General features: G+C 41.0%; 2 protein-coding genes across 4 annotated transcripts in view; one reads left to right on the forward strand and one right to left on the reverse strand.

Annotated features, from left to right (window-relative positions):
• LOC146616724 (kinesin heavy chain-like) overlaps window positions 1-19,308 on the forward strand; it is a 51,570-nt gene that overhangs the window by 8,778 nt on the left and 23,484 nt on the right. Inside the window, exons 2-6 of the mRNA XM_085375232.1 lie at window positions 921-1,008; window positions 1,098-1,171; window positions 1,257-1,361; window positions 1,595-1,643; window positions 1,766-1,821. Of these exons, the coding sequence (XP_085231358.1) occupies window positions 921-1,008; window positions 1,098-1,171; window positions 1,257-1,361; window positions 1,595-1,643; window positions 1,766-1,821 (372 nt within the window). The remainder of the gene's footprint in view (window positions 1-920; window positions 1,009-1,097; window positions 1,172-1,256; window positions 1,362-1,594; window positions 1,644-1,765; window positions 1,822-19,308) is intronic.
• Window positions 7,376-10,909, reverse strand: LOC146616725 (uncharacterized). 3 transcript variants are annotated; one of them, XM_085375236.1, is made up of 5 exons: window positions 10,344-10,371; window positions 9,785-10,224; window positions 9,294-9,461; window positions 8,877-8,972; window positions 7,376-7,708 (listed from the first exon to the last, which is right to left on the reverse strand). In XM_085375236.1, the coding sequence occupies exons 2-5, from the start codon at window positions 10,136-10,138 to the stop codon at window positions 7,376-7,378; spliced, it is 951 nt and encodes a 316-aa protein (XP_085231362.1). In that variant the 5' UTR covers window positions 10,139-10,224; window positions 10,344-10,371. The 3 variants fall into 3 exon arrangements, with proteins under 3 accessions (XP_085231362.1, XP_085231361.1, XP_085231360.1); XM_085375235.1 differs by lacking the exons at window positions 9,785-10,224; window positions 10,344-10,371 and adding an exon at window positions 10,835-10,909 and having other exon boundaries at window positions 9,294-9,413; XM_085375234.1 differs by lacking the exon at window positions 10,344-10,371 and having other exon boundaries at window positions 9,785-10,288.

A 19,308-nucleotide genomic window follows, 5' to 3' on the forward strand; every position in this document is an offset into this window, starting at 1 on the left:
CAAATTTCAAAAATAATAAAAATAAAGAACAAATAGCTCCAACATCTGTTATTGTCTCGGTATTGTCTGTTTGTTTTTCTGAAGGAGAAACTGAGACAGTCATGTGACCATCAGGAGTCCCATTAAACTATAAATTCTATCAAACTTTATTTAAAATCACAGTGGAGACACTTTGTAAAAAAATAATAATTAGATTTATGTTCAGCTTTCAAGGGAGCCAAGGCCGCATTACATAAAGAAGGTCAAAGTTCAAAGATCTGAACATTAACTGATGGACGTTGAAGATCTCAGAGGGGAGCACTCACACAGAGGAGGCAGCAGAGCTGAAGGTCTGCTGTGGGGCTGGAGATGGTCTGACAGGTGCCATCTCCAGCCACCTCGTGCTGACGAGGAAAGCATGGAGGGGTTTGTAGATGTGGGACGGTCAGTGGAGGTGCCTGTGTGGACTGACCAATCAGGACAGCTCAGCAGGAGTCCAACCAGGAGGTGATCAGGGAAGCTCACTGTGACCTCAACGACCAGCGGACGGTTGGTGGTTTTGATCCCTGGTTGCTCCAGTCGCCATGCCAAATACCCTTTGGTGACATACTTACCCCGAGCTGCTCTGTGAGACCTCCATCAGAGTGTGAATGTTGTATAAATGCAGATACATAAGAAGCACTCTCTTTTTACTCCTAGTTTTGTTTGTTAAAACAGAAATCTAACAGTCCTCACTGACTTACATTGATAATCTTGGCTTCGATGTGTTAAGATGTTACTGAGAGACTGAAACATCACACCATAACACTCAGTGTCAGTGAGCAGGGTGTTTTTTATATGACCTCTTCATAGCAGGAGGAGACTGTCTGCTGACAGCATAAATCTTTTTTTTTTTTCAAACAGAGGCTTTTAGTTTTTACAGTGTGTTTCCTGTGTTTCAGGGGAAGCCATATGTGTTCGACCGAGTCTTCCCCCCAACCACTGAACAGGTTCAGGTGTACGACACCTGTGCCAAGCAGATCGTCAGAGGTCAGTGCAACATATTCCATTAAAGAAGGAAAGTGACTGAGAGGAAGTGACGGCTGTAAACGGCGTTTGTTTCTTTGTTTGTGCCTCAGATGTGTTGGGAGGATATAACGGCACCATCTTTGCTTATGGTCAGACCTCCTCAGGAAAGACTCACACAATGGAGGTTGGTCTGTTGTTTTGTAGTTTATTTTCAGGTCTTTGTTTTGGTGTTATTTGAATGATTAATTAAATGATTCGTCATGTTTCAGGGGACCCTTCATGACCCTCATCAGATGGGCATCATCCCTCGTATTTCCAGAGACATCTTCGACCACATCTACTCCATGGATGAGAACCTGGAGTTCCACATCAAGGTGATTCTGCTTGTGAAACAAATATTTTTATGTTGTTTTTGTGTTTCTGTTGTCAGATCTTAGGAAAATCTAACTGTAAAAAATGATTCTTCATCTTAATTCAAAGAAATATCATCATTTGATCAGTGTAGCATCATTTAATCTCCAAAGTGTTTTTATTCTGAATCACAGTTTTTCTTTTTAGAAGACTGAACATGTTTAACGTAACATAAACACTGGCTGTGTATCTGCAGGTGTCTTATTTTGAAATCTATCTGGATAAAATCAGAGACCTGCTGGATGGTGAGACCAACCCTGAACCTTTACTATGCTCATATAGAGTTGAATAGAATAGTAGAGTAGAAATAGAGTGTAAGTACAATCAAGCTAATGCTAACTGCTATGATGATGCTTTCATGTTTCAGTGTCAAAGACCAACCTGGCTGTTCATGAAGATAAGAACAGAGTTCCCTTTGTGAAGGTAAATAAATCGTGTTAGCTGCGTTTCGACTGCAGGAACAAAAGTCAGCAGAAACTGTCTCCAGATGTTTGTTTCCACAGCTGTGGGGATCCACTGGACTCACCTGGTAGCCTAAATAGTGACTGGATATAACTGCAGAGGCCTGAACTATTTTGGGTTAGAAGGTGGTTCATTCTTACTGGGGTAAATCGACACAGTAACTTATGCTGTGAATTTAACTCGCTCTGGAGCCCGTTTAGATCCAGATTAGACGTCAGCAGGTATGAAGCACCGCCCACTGACCAATCAGTTCTCCAGAATACAGCGTCACAGTTCCTGGATGATCCGTCAGAGGTTTGTGTGCAAACAGTAGGAGCGTCTAAAGTTTTCTACTTCCATGCAAAGACATGGTATTAAATCATAAATATTAAATAACAAATAATAATATAGATGTTTAGACACAGTGTTATTAATTTATAAGCGTAATTATATGATTATAAAACAGGACACCTGCACTCTACCTGCTGAGCTCAGATCAAATATGGACATAGACTCATGTCTGAATCGTTAAACGGCAGCTGAGAGAATAGGCAAGGCAAGTTTATTTATATGGCACAATTCAACAGCAAGGTGATTCAAAGTGCTTTACAGAGACATTAAAAAACAGAAACAACTAAAAAGCATGATTTAAAAAGAAAAAGAAAAAAAGGAACAGTAGATAAAATCAGTAGTTAAAATGTAAGTTTTGAAATTTAAGCTTAAAAGTAAAACTTTTAAGGATTTGGTGCTTTATTCAAATGCAGCTGAGAACAGGTGAGTCTTCAACCTGGATTTAAATAAACTGAGTTTTTCCGCTGATCTGAGGCTTTCTGGGAGTTTGTTCCAGATATAAGGAGCATAAAAGATGAATGCAGCTTCTCTGTGTCTGGTTCTGACTCTGGGAACTGATAAAAGACCGGATCCAGATGACCTGAGGGATCTGGAAGGTTCATACTGGGTCAGGAGGTCACTGATGTACTTTAAAGTCTATCCTCTGACGGACAGGCAGCCAGTGTAAAGACCTCAGAGCTGGACTGATGTGGTCCACTTTTTTGGTCTTAGTGAGGACTCGAGCAGCAGAGTTCTGAATGAGCTGCAGTCCTAATGTGTTTTTCTAATTTTAGCTCTGCATCCATCACTACACCCAAATTTCTCGCCTGGTTGGTGGTTTTTAGATGTATAGATTGAAGTTCTCTGGTGACCTGTAATCATTTTTCTTTGGCACCAAAGACTGTTACCTCAGTTTTGTTTTTGTTTAGCTGGAGAAAATTGTGGCACAACCAGTCATTAATGTCCTCAATGCATTTACCAAGAGCCTGTACAGGGCCTTGGTCTCCTGGTGACATTGTGATATATACTTGTGTGTCATCTGCATAGCTGTGGTAGTTTATTTTGTTGTTCTTTATAATCTGTGCCAGTGGGAGCATGTAGATGTTAAACAGAAGGGGTCCCAAGATGGAACCTTGGGGAACTCCACATGTGATACTTGTCTGCTCAGATGTGAAGTTACCTATTGATACAAAGTATTTCCTGTTTTCTAAGTATGTTTTGAACCAGTTTAGTACAGTTCCTGAAAGACCTGCCCAGTTCTCCAGTTGTTTGAGTAATATGTTGTGGTCAACTGTATCAAATGCTGCACTGAGATCCAGTAAAACTAAGACTGACATTTTTCCACTGTCTGTATTCAGACATATGTCATTAAACACTTTGGTCAGAGCGGTTTCAGTGCTGTGATTCTGACTAAAACCTGACTGGAAGGCATCATAGCAGTTATTCTGTTTAAGAAGTAATTGAGATGTTGTGTGTGGCCTCTGTTACATGCTGAGTCAGCCAAAGTTGCCCAGAGTGTTACTCAGGTCTTTAGTCCCTTTGTCCTGAGGGTTGTCCACATGGATGTTAAAATCCCCAACGATAATTACACAGTCGAAATCAACACAGATCACAGACAGCAGTTCACTGAGATCATTAAAAAGTCTGTGCAGTATTTGGGAGGCCTGTAAACATTAAGAAACACAACTTTGGATGGGGCCTTCAGCTGTAAAGCCACATATTCAAAAGACTGAAAACTTCCAGGAGATAGCTGCTTACATTGAAATGATTCATTAAATAAGACAGCAACCCCTCCTCTCCTGCTCACCCTGGCCTCACTGATAAAACTGTAGTTAGGAGGGGTCGTCTCGATGAGAACAGCTCCACTGTTACTTTGGTCCAACCAAGTTTCAGTTAAAAACATAAAATCACGGCTGTGCTCAGTGATTAAATCATTAATTAAAAATGTTTTCCCAGCTAAAGATCTAACGTTTAATAAAGCCAACTTAAGTGTTTTAGAGGTATTATTTGCCCCCTCGTGTTTGGGAGCAGTCTGTGGCACACAAGCTATGTTTACTATGTTTAAAGATCTTTTAGAGTGCAGCTCTCGGTGTTTTGACCAGGCCACATGTCTCCTTCTGTCACCTGAAAGTACAGAGATTTTAAAACCTTCTAGTAAACAGGGTCCCAGCTTCTCCTGGGAAAAGTCACCACTGCCATAATCCTTGCAGCCCGGACCCTCCACACATCACACATCAGACTGCGGAGACAGAGCATGAAGGTGGTAAGAAGGAACTAGGGGGGGGGGGGGGGCAATGTAACTTCGATTGCTCTGTTGGGGGCGGGGCTCGATGGCGAACCTTTGGCTGTTCTGGTTGGGGGTTTGTGGGGACAAAAAGGGATTGGGCCGGGGGGTAGATCTGATCCCAGCATTGACCCGCTCCATCATCTCCTCAGTGAATTTCAGGTGTGGGGAGGAGGGAGAAAGGGAGGGGGAGGAGGGTGATGACCTGTCAGGGGTTTGGGGGACTGGGGAAGGTCGTGGTCCCTGGTCCTGGTCGTTGGTGTTGTTGAGAGAGTTGGAGGCAAATAGGGACCCCTCTTCTTGCCTCAGACGTCTCTCCTTTCTGAGGCTCTTCCCGGGTGGGGGCAGATGGAGCTCCTCCTCAAGGTTTCTGCTGGGCTTTGTCTGTTCTTGCAGTACTGTTTGTTCCTCTTTATGAGATAACTCCTCATTTATCTCAGCCTTGGCACCAAGCACAGATGGATGACGTATGGAATAAAACAAGTTGGAGGTGAACAGTTTCACCCCTGACTTGTTAAAATTAAATCCATTTGCTTTAAACAAATGCCTGTGTTCCCCAAAAATATTAAAATTGTTGATAAAATGCACTGAGTGGTCAGTACTAGTGATGGGATTTCTGGCTCTTTTTAGAGAACTGGCTCTTTCGGCTCGGCTCACTAAAAAGAGCTGGCTCTTTCAGCTCGAATCCGGCTTTTTGGGTTGTTTTGTTGCTTTAATTTATTTATTATTAACAATAATATAAAATTATGCACAAAAGGAATTACTAATGTAAAAAAAAAGTGGTTTTATTTATATATGTTTATTAGGGGTGCAACGATATTCGTATCGATATTGAACCGTTCGATACAGTGCTTTCGGTTCGGTACGCATATGTATCGAACAATACAAAATTTGTAATTTATTTTATCAACTTTCCTTCTGACGATGCTGTCTGTGTTGAGCGCTCAGTGAATCTGCCTTCGACTGCTCCGCCTAGGGTCGACAGTGCAGCCTAGGCGGAGTAGTCGAACGCAGATTCACTGAGCGCTCAACACAGACCGCATCGTCAGAAGGAAGAGCGCAGGGCAAGCTAGCGAGACAGAAGTTAAGCTCTCCTTACAACATGAACCTCCCCCACCCTCATTCAGATCTGGCGTTTGGAATTATTTTGGTTTTCATGTGACGTATGACCCTGAAGGTAAGCGAGTCATGGACTAAAGTAAAACAGTATGTTGGATGTGCCATGCAATGCTCAATTACATGGGTGGGAACTAGTGTGTTAGCGCAGTTAGCTCGTTAACGTGTTGGCCGTCTAGCCCCATGCACGGGGCGATCGGCGGTAGCTCGTTAACGGAGATTTGCCGTGTTGTGGCGTTAAGGTCATTTCAACGAGATTAACCTGAAAGCACTAGTGGGAACACAACGAATATGACTGCACATTTACGCCGACATCATCCTAGTGCAAAGACAAGTGGAAGCAGAAAAAAACAAGCAAGCATGCTACTAACTTTAGCCGAGTCATTTAGACAGCTGTTTAATATGCTGCTGAGAATATAGCCCAGAAGAAGCGGATAGTATAGCTTTTATTTTGGAAAGAGACATTTCTCTGTAATAAACTCTCTTTTCCAAAGATGAGTGATTCCTCAATCAGATACAGGGCTCGCAATATCGCTAGCCCAATGTCCCGGGGCTAGCGATTTTTTCAGTCGGGCTACCAAAATCTATCTCTGCCCTGCCCGTCGGGCTTTTGTAGGAAGGAAAAATATATGTCAATGCTTTTGCATTCTTTCAGAAATGTAGCTGGGTAATTATGTCATTGGCATCGGTGAGCCACTGTCAATATGTGACATATTGAAATCGCGTTTGAATTTGCGCTTGTTTTTTTGCTTTCACTTTGCAATCGCGTGAACTGTGTATAGAGAGCGACAGCACTGATCTGTGAGTGATGATAATTTGTGCACCAATTCCTCTGACATCGTCTTATTAATTGTTAGCTTACTATGCAAACATGACAAGTGAAATCTCCCGCAGCAAGCTTAAACATGTGAGAGGTTGATCGCGCAGAGAATCGCTGAGCTTATATGAGTGCGTGTGTAAAAGCAGCAGGATTTATATTTGACTACAATGACCTGGATGACTGAGAACCTTCACAGACACACTGTAAACCCGAATCAGTTGACTGAACTTAAAACATTTGTGGAAACTGATTACCTCAAAAGTTTTAAGTACACAAACTCATCTTTTATAAGTATGGGGTACTCAAAATTTGTATTTATTGTTAACTTAAAAATTTTAAATTATATTTTTATTTTATTAATTGAGCTTTACTTAAAAACTATATACTTTAATTTTAATATTTTTGTGTTTTTTGTAGTTTACTATTTTGATCGAACACAATGCAATTATATTACAAACTAAACTCAAATTATATGATTATTAATTAAAAGATATTTATTTTTAAATGTTTGAGTGTAGACTAGTAAAAAAAATTAGAGAAATTCATTTACTTTACATTTTGTTTATTTAACATTTTTTATGGAAATGTAAAAACATCACTTAGTATTTTTATATAACCACTAACATGGACATTGGCACCATAAAGTGAGCATTATAAATTCAATGTAGAACATGTATCTTTTTATAAAATCACAAAGGACAACATCAGTCCTAATTGCATCTTACTCAAAATACATAAATTCAAAATAAAAAGTCAAATACTAATCACTTTTGTTTGAAAAAGAAATGAAAAACAATTTTATAAAATGGGTACAAATAAAGATGATCATCTTCCAAATAACCAAAGCAAAATTAGGTAAACTGATGGATTTAAATCCACCTAAAGTCTGTAGTAAACTTAAAGTGCTTTAAATAAAGTGCTTAAAACAAAGTGCTCAGTAACAGAGTGCATGTCCTAACAAACATTGCCTTATATTCCTTCTAGAACTACTCTTTCAGCAACAAATCATTTTTAAGAGCATGTAGGCAGGGTTTCAGAGGTTTGCCGTCATCAAGCCCCATGAAGAATTTTTGGACAAAGGTAAATGTGTGAACGAGCTTCCTGGGGTAGTCCAAATGCAGAGCATAGATCAAGCCAAACAATAAGACAAATGCATCTGCAAATCTGGGAATATCACGCATCACCAAGTCGCCTTCCACCACAACGGCCATGCTTGAGGAAGTAAAATGGACAGAACTGGTCTGGGAAGCGCCGTCGGTAACCACTGTGAGAAGGGCAACTGGAGTGTCAATGAGGGTCGACTCATCCAATGTGTCCGCCTGGAATAGACACAGTATCAATAAGTAAGGTTGGTTTGAGAGAATGTGACAAGCAAGACCTGTAATCTAGCAAAAAATTCAGCAGTGTAGTGGGTTACTTTGTAAGGGATTAGGGTACTCTACTTTTTTTGAAAAATGTACATTAACGCATTAGCTTCTTGCATTACATAATTAGTATGTTTGTTTTTTTTCTAAAAAAAAAAAAAAAAAAAGTCATTTTTTATTTTATGACTTTATCTCAAAAAGAAACTAAATCTTGACTTCAGCCTTGTTTTTGGGGCCACCTGCAGCGTAGCCGAAGTGCTGTGATACGCCTGTGCCCTGCTCCTGACCCTGTGTGTGTGTATGAGGGTTTTCTAAAGAGAGGGTATTTTGCTTGTACAATTTGGTAGCTGCTAGTATTAAATTCCATCCATCCATCTTCATCCGCTTTATCCGAGGCCAGGTCGTGGGGGCAGCAGCCTAAGCAAAGAGGCCCAGACCTCCCTCTCCCCAGCCACCTCCTCCAGCTTATCCGGGGGAATACCAAGGCGTTCCCAGGCCAGCCGAGAGATATAATCTCTCCAGCGTGTCCTGGGTCTGCCCCGGGGCCTCCTCCCGGTGGGACATGCCTGGAACACCTCACCCAGGAGGCGCCCAGGGGGCATACTTAACAGATGCCCGAACCACCTCAGCTGGCTCCTTTCGATGTGGAGCAGCAGCTGCTCTACTCTGAGCCCCTCCCGGATGGCCGAACTTCTCACCCTATCTCTAAGGGAGAGGCCAGCCACCCTTCGGAGGAAGCTCATTTCTGCCGCTTGTATCCGCGATCTCGTTCTTTCGGTCACTACCCACAGCTCGTGGCCATAGGTGAGGGTAGGGACGTAGATCGACCGGTAAATTGAGAGCTTCGCTTTTACACTCAGCTCCCTCTTCACCACGACGGACCGGTGCAGCGTCCGCATTACTGCAGCTGCAGCCCCAATCCGTCTGTCGATCTCCGGCTCCCTTCTCCCATCACTCGCGAACAAGACCCCGAGATACTTGAACTCCTCCACTTGGGGCAGGAACTCATCCCCGACCCGGAGTGGGCACTCCACCCTAAAGGGTGGGTATTAAATTGGATTTAAAAAAATCCATGGTGTTTTATCTCACTGGCAGAATTTAAGTGATGCAAAAATACACTTACATTACATGTCTTGAAGAATTCTGGGTCCTCCTCCCGCAGGTATACAGGAAGGGCACGAAGCACTGCAGTGCGTTTCACGCTGATATCAGGCGCCTCCTAAAAAGGGAAAAGAAAAGTTCATTGAACACAAAGTTTTCAGGTGTCATTCTTTGGGGAGAATACATGTTTATGAAACTGCATGGCATGTGACTCTACATAATTTTGGAGACATTTCTTTTAAGACACAACCTTTCTGTCTCTTATGACAAAGAGTCTGTATCTTACTCATTTGACAAAAATCCTACACAGTATTTTAAAGTAACATACCAGATCAGAGCTGTAATCTGTATAAAACACAAATGTTCAAAGCAAGGAAAAATTGAGTTTTTATCGGTGAAACTTTTAATTTGTGTTAATTTTATCATTATCAATATTCACCTGAAGATCATAATGATTCAGGATGGTTCGCAGAGCCTCTGATTTCTTGCCAGTCCGTGCAGCCTTCTGTCTGTATAGAGCCATAAGTCGTGGTGTGTGTCTGTCAAGTTCTGCGTAGAACTGGTTCCGCAGGTTGATGTTTGTGACTCGGTGGAACTCCGCACAAATCTAAAATAAAACAGGACAAAAACATCCAACATGAAGCCAAATTACTGACCAAATTTACATCTTATCATTAAAGAGGAATTGCCCAACTTCTGTCTAACCTTGTTTTATAGATGTCCTATGAAGTTTTTTTTTTCTTTTTTTTTTTTTAATTGGACCCGAACCACAAGCACAAGTGTATCACAAAGCTGACATATATTTTTGTTTGTTATCTATTATTTATTTATGTGTTATTTATTTATTATCTGAATCTGAAGAGATCTGCTGAACTTGCATTGTTTCATGTTAAACTGAAGAAGAAAAAAAAAAAATCAAAGCACAGATACCTGAGAGTCAAATCGCAGAGCAGGCCATTTCTCTAAGAAGTTCTTTACCATTGGGTTGTCTTGAACTATTTCATGGCGACGAAGTGCAAAGGTAGTCTGCATCAGTTTTTCAATCATTACTTTGTTGGGCTCAGTCTTCTCAACCTCATTTTTTATCTGGACTCTCATATCCTCCAAACTGACCTGATCTTCTCCTCTTGGAAAGTTTGGGAGGTAGTTCACCTCAGCTCTTCTGGCTCTTTTTATGTTTGAGTGGGGATGCTCTCCTTCAGGGTTGTTAACACTCCTCCTGCCAGCGTTGACAGACACCTCCACACATCCAGATCTGGCTAGCTTGGTGCGATAATTTCCCATCTTGAATTTTAAACTGGTCTTCCAACCATAACTTCCATTCCTACTTCCAGGCTCTTTAAGACATGGATGAGTGGTAACAAGAGCTTCTGCTGCCAAACCGACATCTCCATCACTCGGATAGGCTTTGAAGGTGTGCATCGCTGAAGCCATGGTCTCCAAGATGTTGTGCTTTTGGGCTCGAGTCAACTTCAGATGTTTTCCAGACATCTCAAAGGCTCTATTTCCCTCCTCAAGGAGATGTTCAACTTCGTAAGAAAAGGTAGGTACTGGGAAAGTGTCAGGCCAACACTTCAGACGCTGAGCTAAAGGCACATGAGGAAGGATGTCTGTATCAGAACTTGCACAAGAACTGACATCACTTTCAGATCTCACTACTTTTAGTGTGCCCTTCTCCGGCAACTCTTGAATATCCAGTAGGCAGGTAAGTTGCCCATCAAAGTCGGGGTCTTCGTATTGTAAGGTAAACTCAAAGTCCAGCCTTGGGTTGAGCTTCTCACGGAGTATGGTGATTAGTTCTTCCACCGACTCAGGCCGCTTAGTTAGAGAAACCTTCACAACAACATCTGTGGTGAGGTGAACTCTCAGCAGGAACTTTTGGGATACTGCCATCATCCTATGAATAAAACAAGGAATGGAGATGATTTTTAAAAAACGAATCATCTCATATATAAAAACACTGTACATCATACCATTAACCTTATTATGGTCAGTGATAATTATATACTCAGCCATCATTACAGCTTTCAAAAATTTCAAAAGTACACTGTACATTTCATGACAAAATAAACACTTAGCATGGCAAAAAAACTTACAATTACTGCTGTTTACTTTGAGTGCAGTCTTGAATTCTATGGCCGATCATCCAACAGTCCAAAATATAGGTAAGAATTTCAGATGTTACAAAGTCCCAGGCCATCATTCCATTTAGTCATGGTAAACAGTAACCCTCTTTTAGTTTTAAGTTTTTACCATATAATCAACATTGTCTCACCATGTATAAATTCTGTTAAGTTGAAAAAAAAAAAAGAAGCACAGAATACATATGAATTTACACTGCAGTCATTTTAAAAAACCAAGCCAAACTGCGGGATAAATCTTTGCAAAGACACATTGTTATGCAATAGTACATACTAAATCAGTGAGATACTCGTAATATTACACAGAACTTCTACTTACAAACTACTTCTTTTACAGCCTGCTGCTTAATGGTATTTTCTTTATTTTACCTCACACACAGCTTCTGCATTGTGAAACTGCAATGATAATGAAAGGTATCTTGTGCTTTTCATCTGAAGTTTATATATCCAATTAGAACTTGGTAATTAAGTTTGGATTTACTTTGATTTCATAAACAAGTAAAAAACAAAACAAAACAAAACACTAGTACATTTTTTACATTTATCTGACAAAACAGTCTATTACACATGTATATCACAAAAATGAATATATGTACAACATATGCAAATTACATAATGCAAATACACTTTCAGTGTAGAAGTATAAAACGTTTTGGTGTCAAAAGTAGTTTTCCTTCCACATAGTATGCAGAAAGGGGCAAGTTGTCATTAAACTCAGACATAGAGTGGATAGCTATACAACTTGGGTAGAGTTCATATGACCTTACATGTTCAATGTAGTTTGACTTGTGATCTTTGCAAAGAAATGCAACATCATTGTTAACAAGGAGAATTTTTTCGATCTTGCTAAACTGTGGCAGTCCCCCATCCTCCCCCACAGACAAAAACATTCCAGGACTGTAAGTTGTACCATCAACAATGAACTTTGATGTGCTGTAAATTATTCTGCTGTCGGTTTTATTCTTTATGTATTCTTGTGCAACTTCAGGAAGATCTGAAACCGTGACAGAAGTGACATGCGACGACTGCTGATGTGGCTGAAAAAATGTTGGTGCACTGAGGTGGTAGGCCACCATGTGTTGGTGCCGTGTTGCTAATGTTTGCAACACATTCTTAAAGTTTTGTGTGTCATGTATTACCCGCTTGAAAAACCGATGCTTACCCTCAAACCTCATTGTCCATAAATGGACAAGTGGTCCAAAAGCACGTATAAGAGCTGGGTAGTGCTCTACATAATGATGTTTTGGAAGCAGTCTGAATTCAGGAAAAATGTCCTGCAGCACTTTTCTATGTTCGTCTATCTTTGACTGCAAATACTGTATGGTCTCTTCATCAAATCTTGGGCACAGCATTAGCTCAACAACCTCTTTCAAATCCATTAACACTGTCCAAGAAGCATCTTCCTCAGGAACTACATTACCAATCATGAATGGCAGTAGTCTCAGCAGTGTGCTATTCTCATGGCCATTGCCACCAATGGTTCTCTTTGTAGAGAAGTTCTTTGGGATGGGCTTTGGTTTGTCAATTTTGTCTGAATGCTGGTAAGGAAAAGACAAGATTTTCCTATTCAAATGCTCAAGAGTAAAATATTTCCGCCGAATCATCTCCTGAATACACATGGCCAACTCCACAGGTACAATGCCTTCAAAAAGGTCATGCAGGACATCAGGCGGGAAGCCTGTAGTTGTATGAAAATACTGCAAACTTTCAGTCAGGATGCATTTCCGTTGCACACCTTCCTGACTATGACCATCCCCATGTAGGACTTCCTGCATATTATGATCATAACTGGCTTTTGTTCTGAGGCTAAACTTGCCATCTCCAACATCATGAGACTGAATTAGGTCTCGTGTTGCATTGCAGAACCTGCAAATAAATCCTGTTCTGAAAGACTGGCTAAACCCAGCCAATGAGTGGGCTGCCAGATTGTCAGATACAACGCACAAGACAGTCCCTTGAACAGATTTACCAAGGCACTCAATAAATACACCATCTTGCTCAAGAGTTTTTAGATCTTGTAGCAAAGGACCAAATGCTCTTTGATAGCCACACCTTTGGAGATCAGGTACCTTACATAGTGCTGCTAGCTGAATGACATGTAGACCTGAACGGTATTTACTTGGCAAATCAGCAAACACCCAGTATACTGCACACAGTTTGTGTATTTTCCTTGAAGTGCCCAATGGATTAGCAATTTCAAGGTCATCAATGTACAGTATCAGTGGCAGTGAAAGCTCTGATGAAGATAGTAACTCGTTTTCTTGGAAATACGACCCATCTTTATGGCTTGTGTAAAGACCCTGATGTGAAATATTTGTTTCCATAATTCTGTTCAGAATGTCTGTATGTTGGAACATTTTTTGGATCATCTCAAGTATAGGGACATGAATTGCTGTACAACCAGGCTCTAAGAAATACTGAACAGGCATTACCACAGGGTAGTTTTTTTCTATAAACCTTTTTCTACGTTTATTTGAACAAAGGTCCTCCCCTTTTGCTGTGGCACAAGCAAAAATATTTGCATCATTTACAGCATTAAGCAAATCATTAAGGATAGTATCGGAAGGAGTAATCTGATGCCTTTGTAAAACATCGTGCAGAGTTACTTTAATGAGGGGCTTTGACAAAGAAAATATTTGTGTCAGAGTATCAACTATTTCCTGAGAAGCCATTTCAGAAACATGAAGGATACTTTCCATCTTCAGGAACAGTGAAGACAAATTCTTGTGTAGCTGGGCTCTTAATTGCCTGGTATCACAAACACTGTCCACTTCAGGAAAAGCCAATGCTTCCAAATGCTCCTCATTAACATCCTCAAGGGCAAGCTCACCAGTGCTTTCCACTGGGCTGCTGTTTTCTGTTGACACAAGGTCATCGCAAATGTCCAGACTACCTGTGTGTGCTCTACTTTTGTGTGTATTAAAGGATGAATACACATTTGTGAGGTAACTACAGTTTTTATAAGGGCAAGCAACATTCTCATGGTTTTTTAGGTGTTTTCGTAAATGACTGAATAATGCAGTCTCTGAGAAAGGCTGCTTTAATTTGCACAAGGGACATGTAAAAAACACAAGAGCTTCTTGTGCACCTTGACTTGCACCAGTTTTCGATGGCTCATTGTGAATCCGTGACAAATGGATTTTCAATGCATTAAATGATTTGAATGTACAAATGCAAGACTCATAGAGACAAGGCAAGGGACTAACCTTAGAATAAATGCTGTGGTTCAAACGGTAATGCTTAAATAACTGTGCCCGGGTGTCTGAGGTGACTGCACACAATTTGCACTTCCAATCCATTGGCTTATTTGAAAAACTTCAGTGAACATCAGTATTACAGTTCTTAAAGGAAAAAACAGATTACACAATTTCAAAGTAATTACAATTAATGCTCAAACTTTCAATCACTGCATGGTGACTGTAAAAGGCCAAACGTTGTCCAACATTCTCAATCTAAAGATAAATGTAGAAAAAAAATGAGCTCAGTTTTTAATTTCAACTACTTGTAACTAGAGGGCACATCCTTAGTGTTTCCCCTTTCAAGAACAATTTTAAAGTGCAAATCACACCTGCTTAGATGATCTATTACTTTACCATGCAAATAATTCTATTTCTATATTTATATAATTGCCAGTTTCTTGACAAACATTCAAGGAGATCTACCGTTTTTTGCAACGTGAGCCTTATGGAATGCAAAATGTTTGTTTACTCACTCACACAACTTAGGTGCTATTTTGAGTCCTTTGAGAGATATTTAGATCAATTCCTGACCAGCCTATATCCATATAATGAAAGTTGTTGGGGCACTAGACACTGCAGCTTTTACATAAAGCATAACCTGCCACAAAACGCCATTATTTTCCCACTGTTTTGTTATGAATTCCAAGCACTTGGTAGCATCTTGGTTGTGCTTTGTTGTCATCATCCGGGGACTTTTACAAATGTTTAGTCACACTAGTTGGAGCTCAACTAGATAGTGTTGAAACCAACACATAATGACTGCACGCCATTGTAGTTGTAGTGAAAGCAAAACTTTCAGTCCGTGCTCTACGACGGCAGTTGGGTAGACAGAACTTGCTACTCCAAATGTCAACACGGTTTGCGTGTTTCTGGTTTACAAAATTTCCTATAATTTCGTACACAACCATTGCAGAACACAGTGAATGTTCAGCCAAGACTAAAATGACCATGGTGTCCAGATATGACATCACAGCTTTGGACATCTTTTTAGCCAGGAGTTAACTGTAAAGGTCAGCTTTAAACATACCCGAATCTTAATTATATACGCTCACAAACACCACCTACTGCCAACAGGGCATAACATACAACTCCCTTCAGTTACATCACACATCCAGATTATGAAACTTTCAGTCAAAATTTGGGTTTCTAAACATTTTTAATTTTGAAATACCCCAATCAACGTATCTAGACGTTTTTTGGGGGACATTTTATATGCATTTCAGCAACTACTGAAATCTGCACTTTAAGGTACTTAATGAATGGTTTCTTTTAAAAATTAAAAATGATTGAGTATTTTCACATCACATGAAAATATAAAATTTTAATACAAATTTGGCCCTACAAAAAAATGGAAACTCAGTAATCAATATAATGGAGACTCTCTAAACATGAGCGAATATCACAGTAAAATTGTTGATTGGGATTTACACATTCGATGTATCCTCAGTAATTTTGTACAATTATACAAAATTATTTTATAAGAACTCAACAACTGAAGAAACAACTTACTTATGTGACTAAATATGAAGTGTTATAACTTACCACAAAAGTTGAACTGTGCCACCGACCCTTGGTAGATCTGCACATGATAAAAAGATGCATTATAAATAATAACACAGCTATTAATAATTATACTGGCGGGGTACATTAAAGATGTTAATGTCACAAAATAAAATAGACTGGTTGAAAAAAGTACAAGGTAATGGTAATGGGGGGAGCCATGAAAATATATCTTTTCAACATGATTCAGTGTGACAAAGCAGGGGCATGATTTAAAAAAAAAACAAAAAAAAACAAAACAGGTCTTTTAACCTACAAATGTTTTAATGGCCATGAAGAAAGGACTCTTCAATAGATCTTTCAACTCACCTGTGTTTACTGTCTCCACCTGAAATTACTTGCAGTCCGCAGTTTTTTTCTTCGGTCTTCAGCCTTGGAATAAAAAAAATAAAAATACTGAAAACCTTATCAGCACACTAAATATACAACACCTTGCTATATTTCAATCTGGGTATTACTTTTAATTGTTTAAGATAGAAGTTGCCACTGCTAGCTAAGTCACTTTTGAATGATGCTAATGAGAAGAAGAAAAAAACTCGGCCGAACAATGAGGCTGCTGTTGTAAAAACCCCAACTTTCTTGCGTTGGCAACGGGTCGTTAAAATATCACTAAGACACTTTCTTTATGTGCAATTCTTATTAAAACTGTGTTTTAATCGGTTAAAACTGTAAAACTGACGATATCATCGGTTTGAAAAAGAGCGCGAACAACAGCGAACAACAATTCCCTACCTGGGTCTGTGCTGTTTAACACAACAGCGCATTCAAAAACAAGTTAATGCCTGCAACATATTAATATACTTGCTTTTTTACGGAAAAAATAACCATAACGAAGGTTCCGTTTTACTTACAAGTTTCTCCAAATGTGCTCTCCGGTCGCTCGAGAAGGGCAGCCATATTGAACAGAATTTTCTGTCAACGTCGTTCAGGTTAGAGAGAAAACGTCATGACGTCATGACGTACAAATGCGGAGCTCGAAAAAAAAAATTTACTCAAAAATCATAATTAAAAAAGCAGTATTTACTCTTAACTTCTAAGCCATGTACAATTATAACTGTTTGAATCGTTAAGAGAACAGAAAAGTTTTAAGTTGTTTCAACTTTGTGACGCATTTCAATTGTTGTATCCACAAACTTTATAAGTCAGGTGGACTGTTGGGGTTTACAGTGCAGATATATATTTTAGTTCTGCTGAGCCAAATAAGACAGGTCAGGGTGAAGAAGTGACAGCCAAATAAAAGCTTACCACAAAACGGAGAAGTTATGACAAATCAGCCTATAAGGCAAAAAGAAAGTGCAGCTTTATGGTTTCATGGACAAAAGAATTTCTGTGGCTGCAATATGACGAGCTAAATAACCAGGGCTGCACATAAGTGGTCCGCAGATCCGTATTCGCTGTCAAAATAAAAAACACGCACAAGGGTTAGGGTTAAATTTAAAAACTGTACTTTTGAGTTAAAATATATATTTATAATTTTAATAAATGACAAATTAAAAAGGCATGAACATTTTTTTGTATCGAAAAAATATCGAACCGTGACACCAAAGTATCGAACCGAACCGTGAATTTTGTGTATCGTTGCAGTCGGGCTGCAGCGAAGTGAGGTCGGCTGCCGTGCTGGATGCTCTGCCCTAACTTCTCCACTTTTTGCAGTTTTTCGTCACTTTTTGCTATATCTGCGATAATCTTGCATGGGCATCATGCAAAACACACAAATCCGCTACAGTAGAGACACTTTGGTTTCTATTGGTCTGCAATACACGAACATTTCACCATGTTTAACTCCGGACCCAACCTGGCCAAAGGAGATCCTGAGAGAGAACAAAGGACGCGACCCTAAGCGACGGCCTCGAGGTAAAAGAGCCGGCATCAGGAACAGGCTACGGGCTCGCGCACACCGCGCACCCATGCCCAGTATCCTGCTAGCCAATGTTCAATCCATCGAGAACAAGCTTGATGACCTCAGAGCCAGAATCAAGTTCCAGAGAGACATTCGGGACTGCAACCTCCTCTGCTTCACCGAGACTTGGCTGAACCCAGCGATACCAGACCACGCCGTGCAGCCGACGGGGTTCTTTTCGGTTTACCGCATGGACAGGACAATGGAGTCGGGGAAGAAAAGAGGTGGTGGAGTATGTTTGATGGTGAACAACAGATGGTGCGACAGCACAAACATCTCCCCACTCACACGCTCTTGCTCGCCCAATCTGGAGCTTTTGATCGTTAAGTGTCGCCCTTTCTATCTCCCTCGGGAATTCACTGCAGTCATTGCCTGCACTGTTTACATTCCGCCTCACGCGGACTCGGACACTGCCTTATGTGAGCTACATGAGGCTCTCACACATCAACAAACACTTCACCAAGATGCCGCACTCATTGTTATGGGAGATTTTAACAGAGTGAATCTCAAACGGACATTTCACAACCTTCACCAGCACATCAACTGCCCCACCCGGGGCACAAGGACATTAGACCACTGCTACACCCCGTTCAAGAACTGTTACAAGGCTCAGCCCCTGCCGGCATTTGGAAAATCGGACCATTCCGCCATCTTCCTCATACCTGCTTACAAACAAAGGCTAAAGCAGCAACCACCAATCAGGAGGGAGGTCGCTCACTGGACGGACCAATCGGTGGTCGCGCTGCAGGACGCACTGGATGACGCAGACTGGGACATGTTTCGGCGCAGCTCTGATGACATCAACATGTTTACGGATGCGGTTGTGGGATTTATCGGGAAACTAGCGGACGACACAGCAGAAAGAACTATCATCCGAACGTTTCCCAACCAGAAGCCGTGGGTGGATAAAAACATCCGCGACGCTCTGAGATCACGCACCGCTGCCTACAATGAAGGGCTTGTCTCCGGTAATATGGACCTATACAAGGCTGCGTCCTACAACGTGCGCAGCGCGGTCCGAAAGGCAAAGCGGAGCTACGGGGAAAAACTAGAGTCACAGCTACGACAGTGCGACTCTAGGAGCCTGTGGAAAGGACTGCGGAGTATAACGGACTATAAACGACCAGCTTCTTCAATGATGAATGCAGATGCTTCACTGGCTGATGAGCTGAACACGTTTTATGCTCGCTTCGACGCCGCAGCAATTAAAACAACAAACGGCTGCGCGCGCTCGGAGTGCATCAGTGAAGAAAATGCATTCGTCATCACAGAGCATGCCGTGAGGAACACCTTCAGGAGGGTGAACACCAGGAAGGCAGCAGGACCAGATGCAATCCCTGGCCGGGTCCTTAGAGCCTGCGCTGACCAGCTAGCACCGGTGTTCACGGAGATCTTCAACCTCTCCCTGGCCCAAGCTGTGGTTCCCACGTGCTTCAAACAGTCCATTATTGTCCCTGTTCCAAAGAAACAACAGCCCGCTTGCCACAATGACTACCGTCCAGTAGCACTGACTTCAATTGTGATGAAGTGTTTTGAAAGACTGATGACACTTCTTCACTTCCTGCCACCATCGACTCACTTCAGTTTGCTTACCGGACTAATCGTTCCACAGAC

Source organism: Diplotaxodon limnothrissa, linkage group LG16 (assembly GCF_057381915.1).
Source record: "Diplotaxodon limnothrissa isolate DT_005_m linkage group LG16, D_limnothrissa_male_GT1.1, whole genome shotgun sequence".
Taxonomy (NCBI): Eukaryota; Metazoa; Chordata; class Actinopteri; order Cichliformes; family Cichlidae; genus Diplotaxodon; species Diplotaxodon limnothrissa.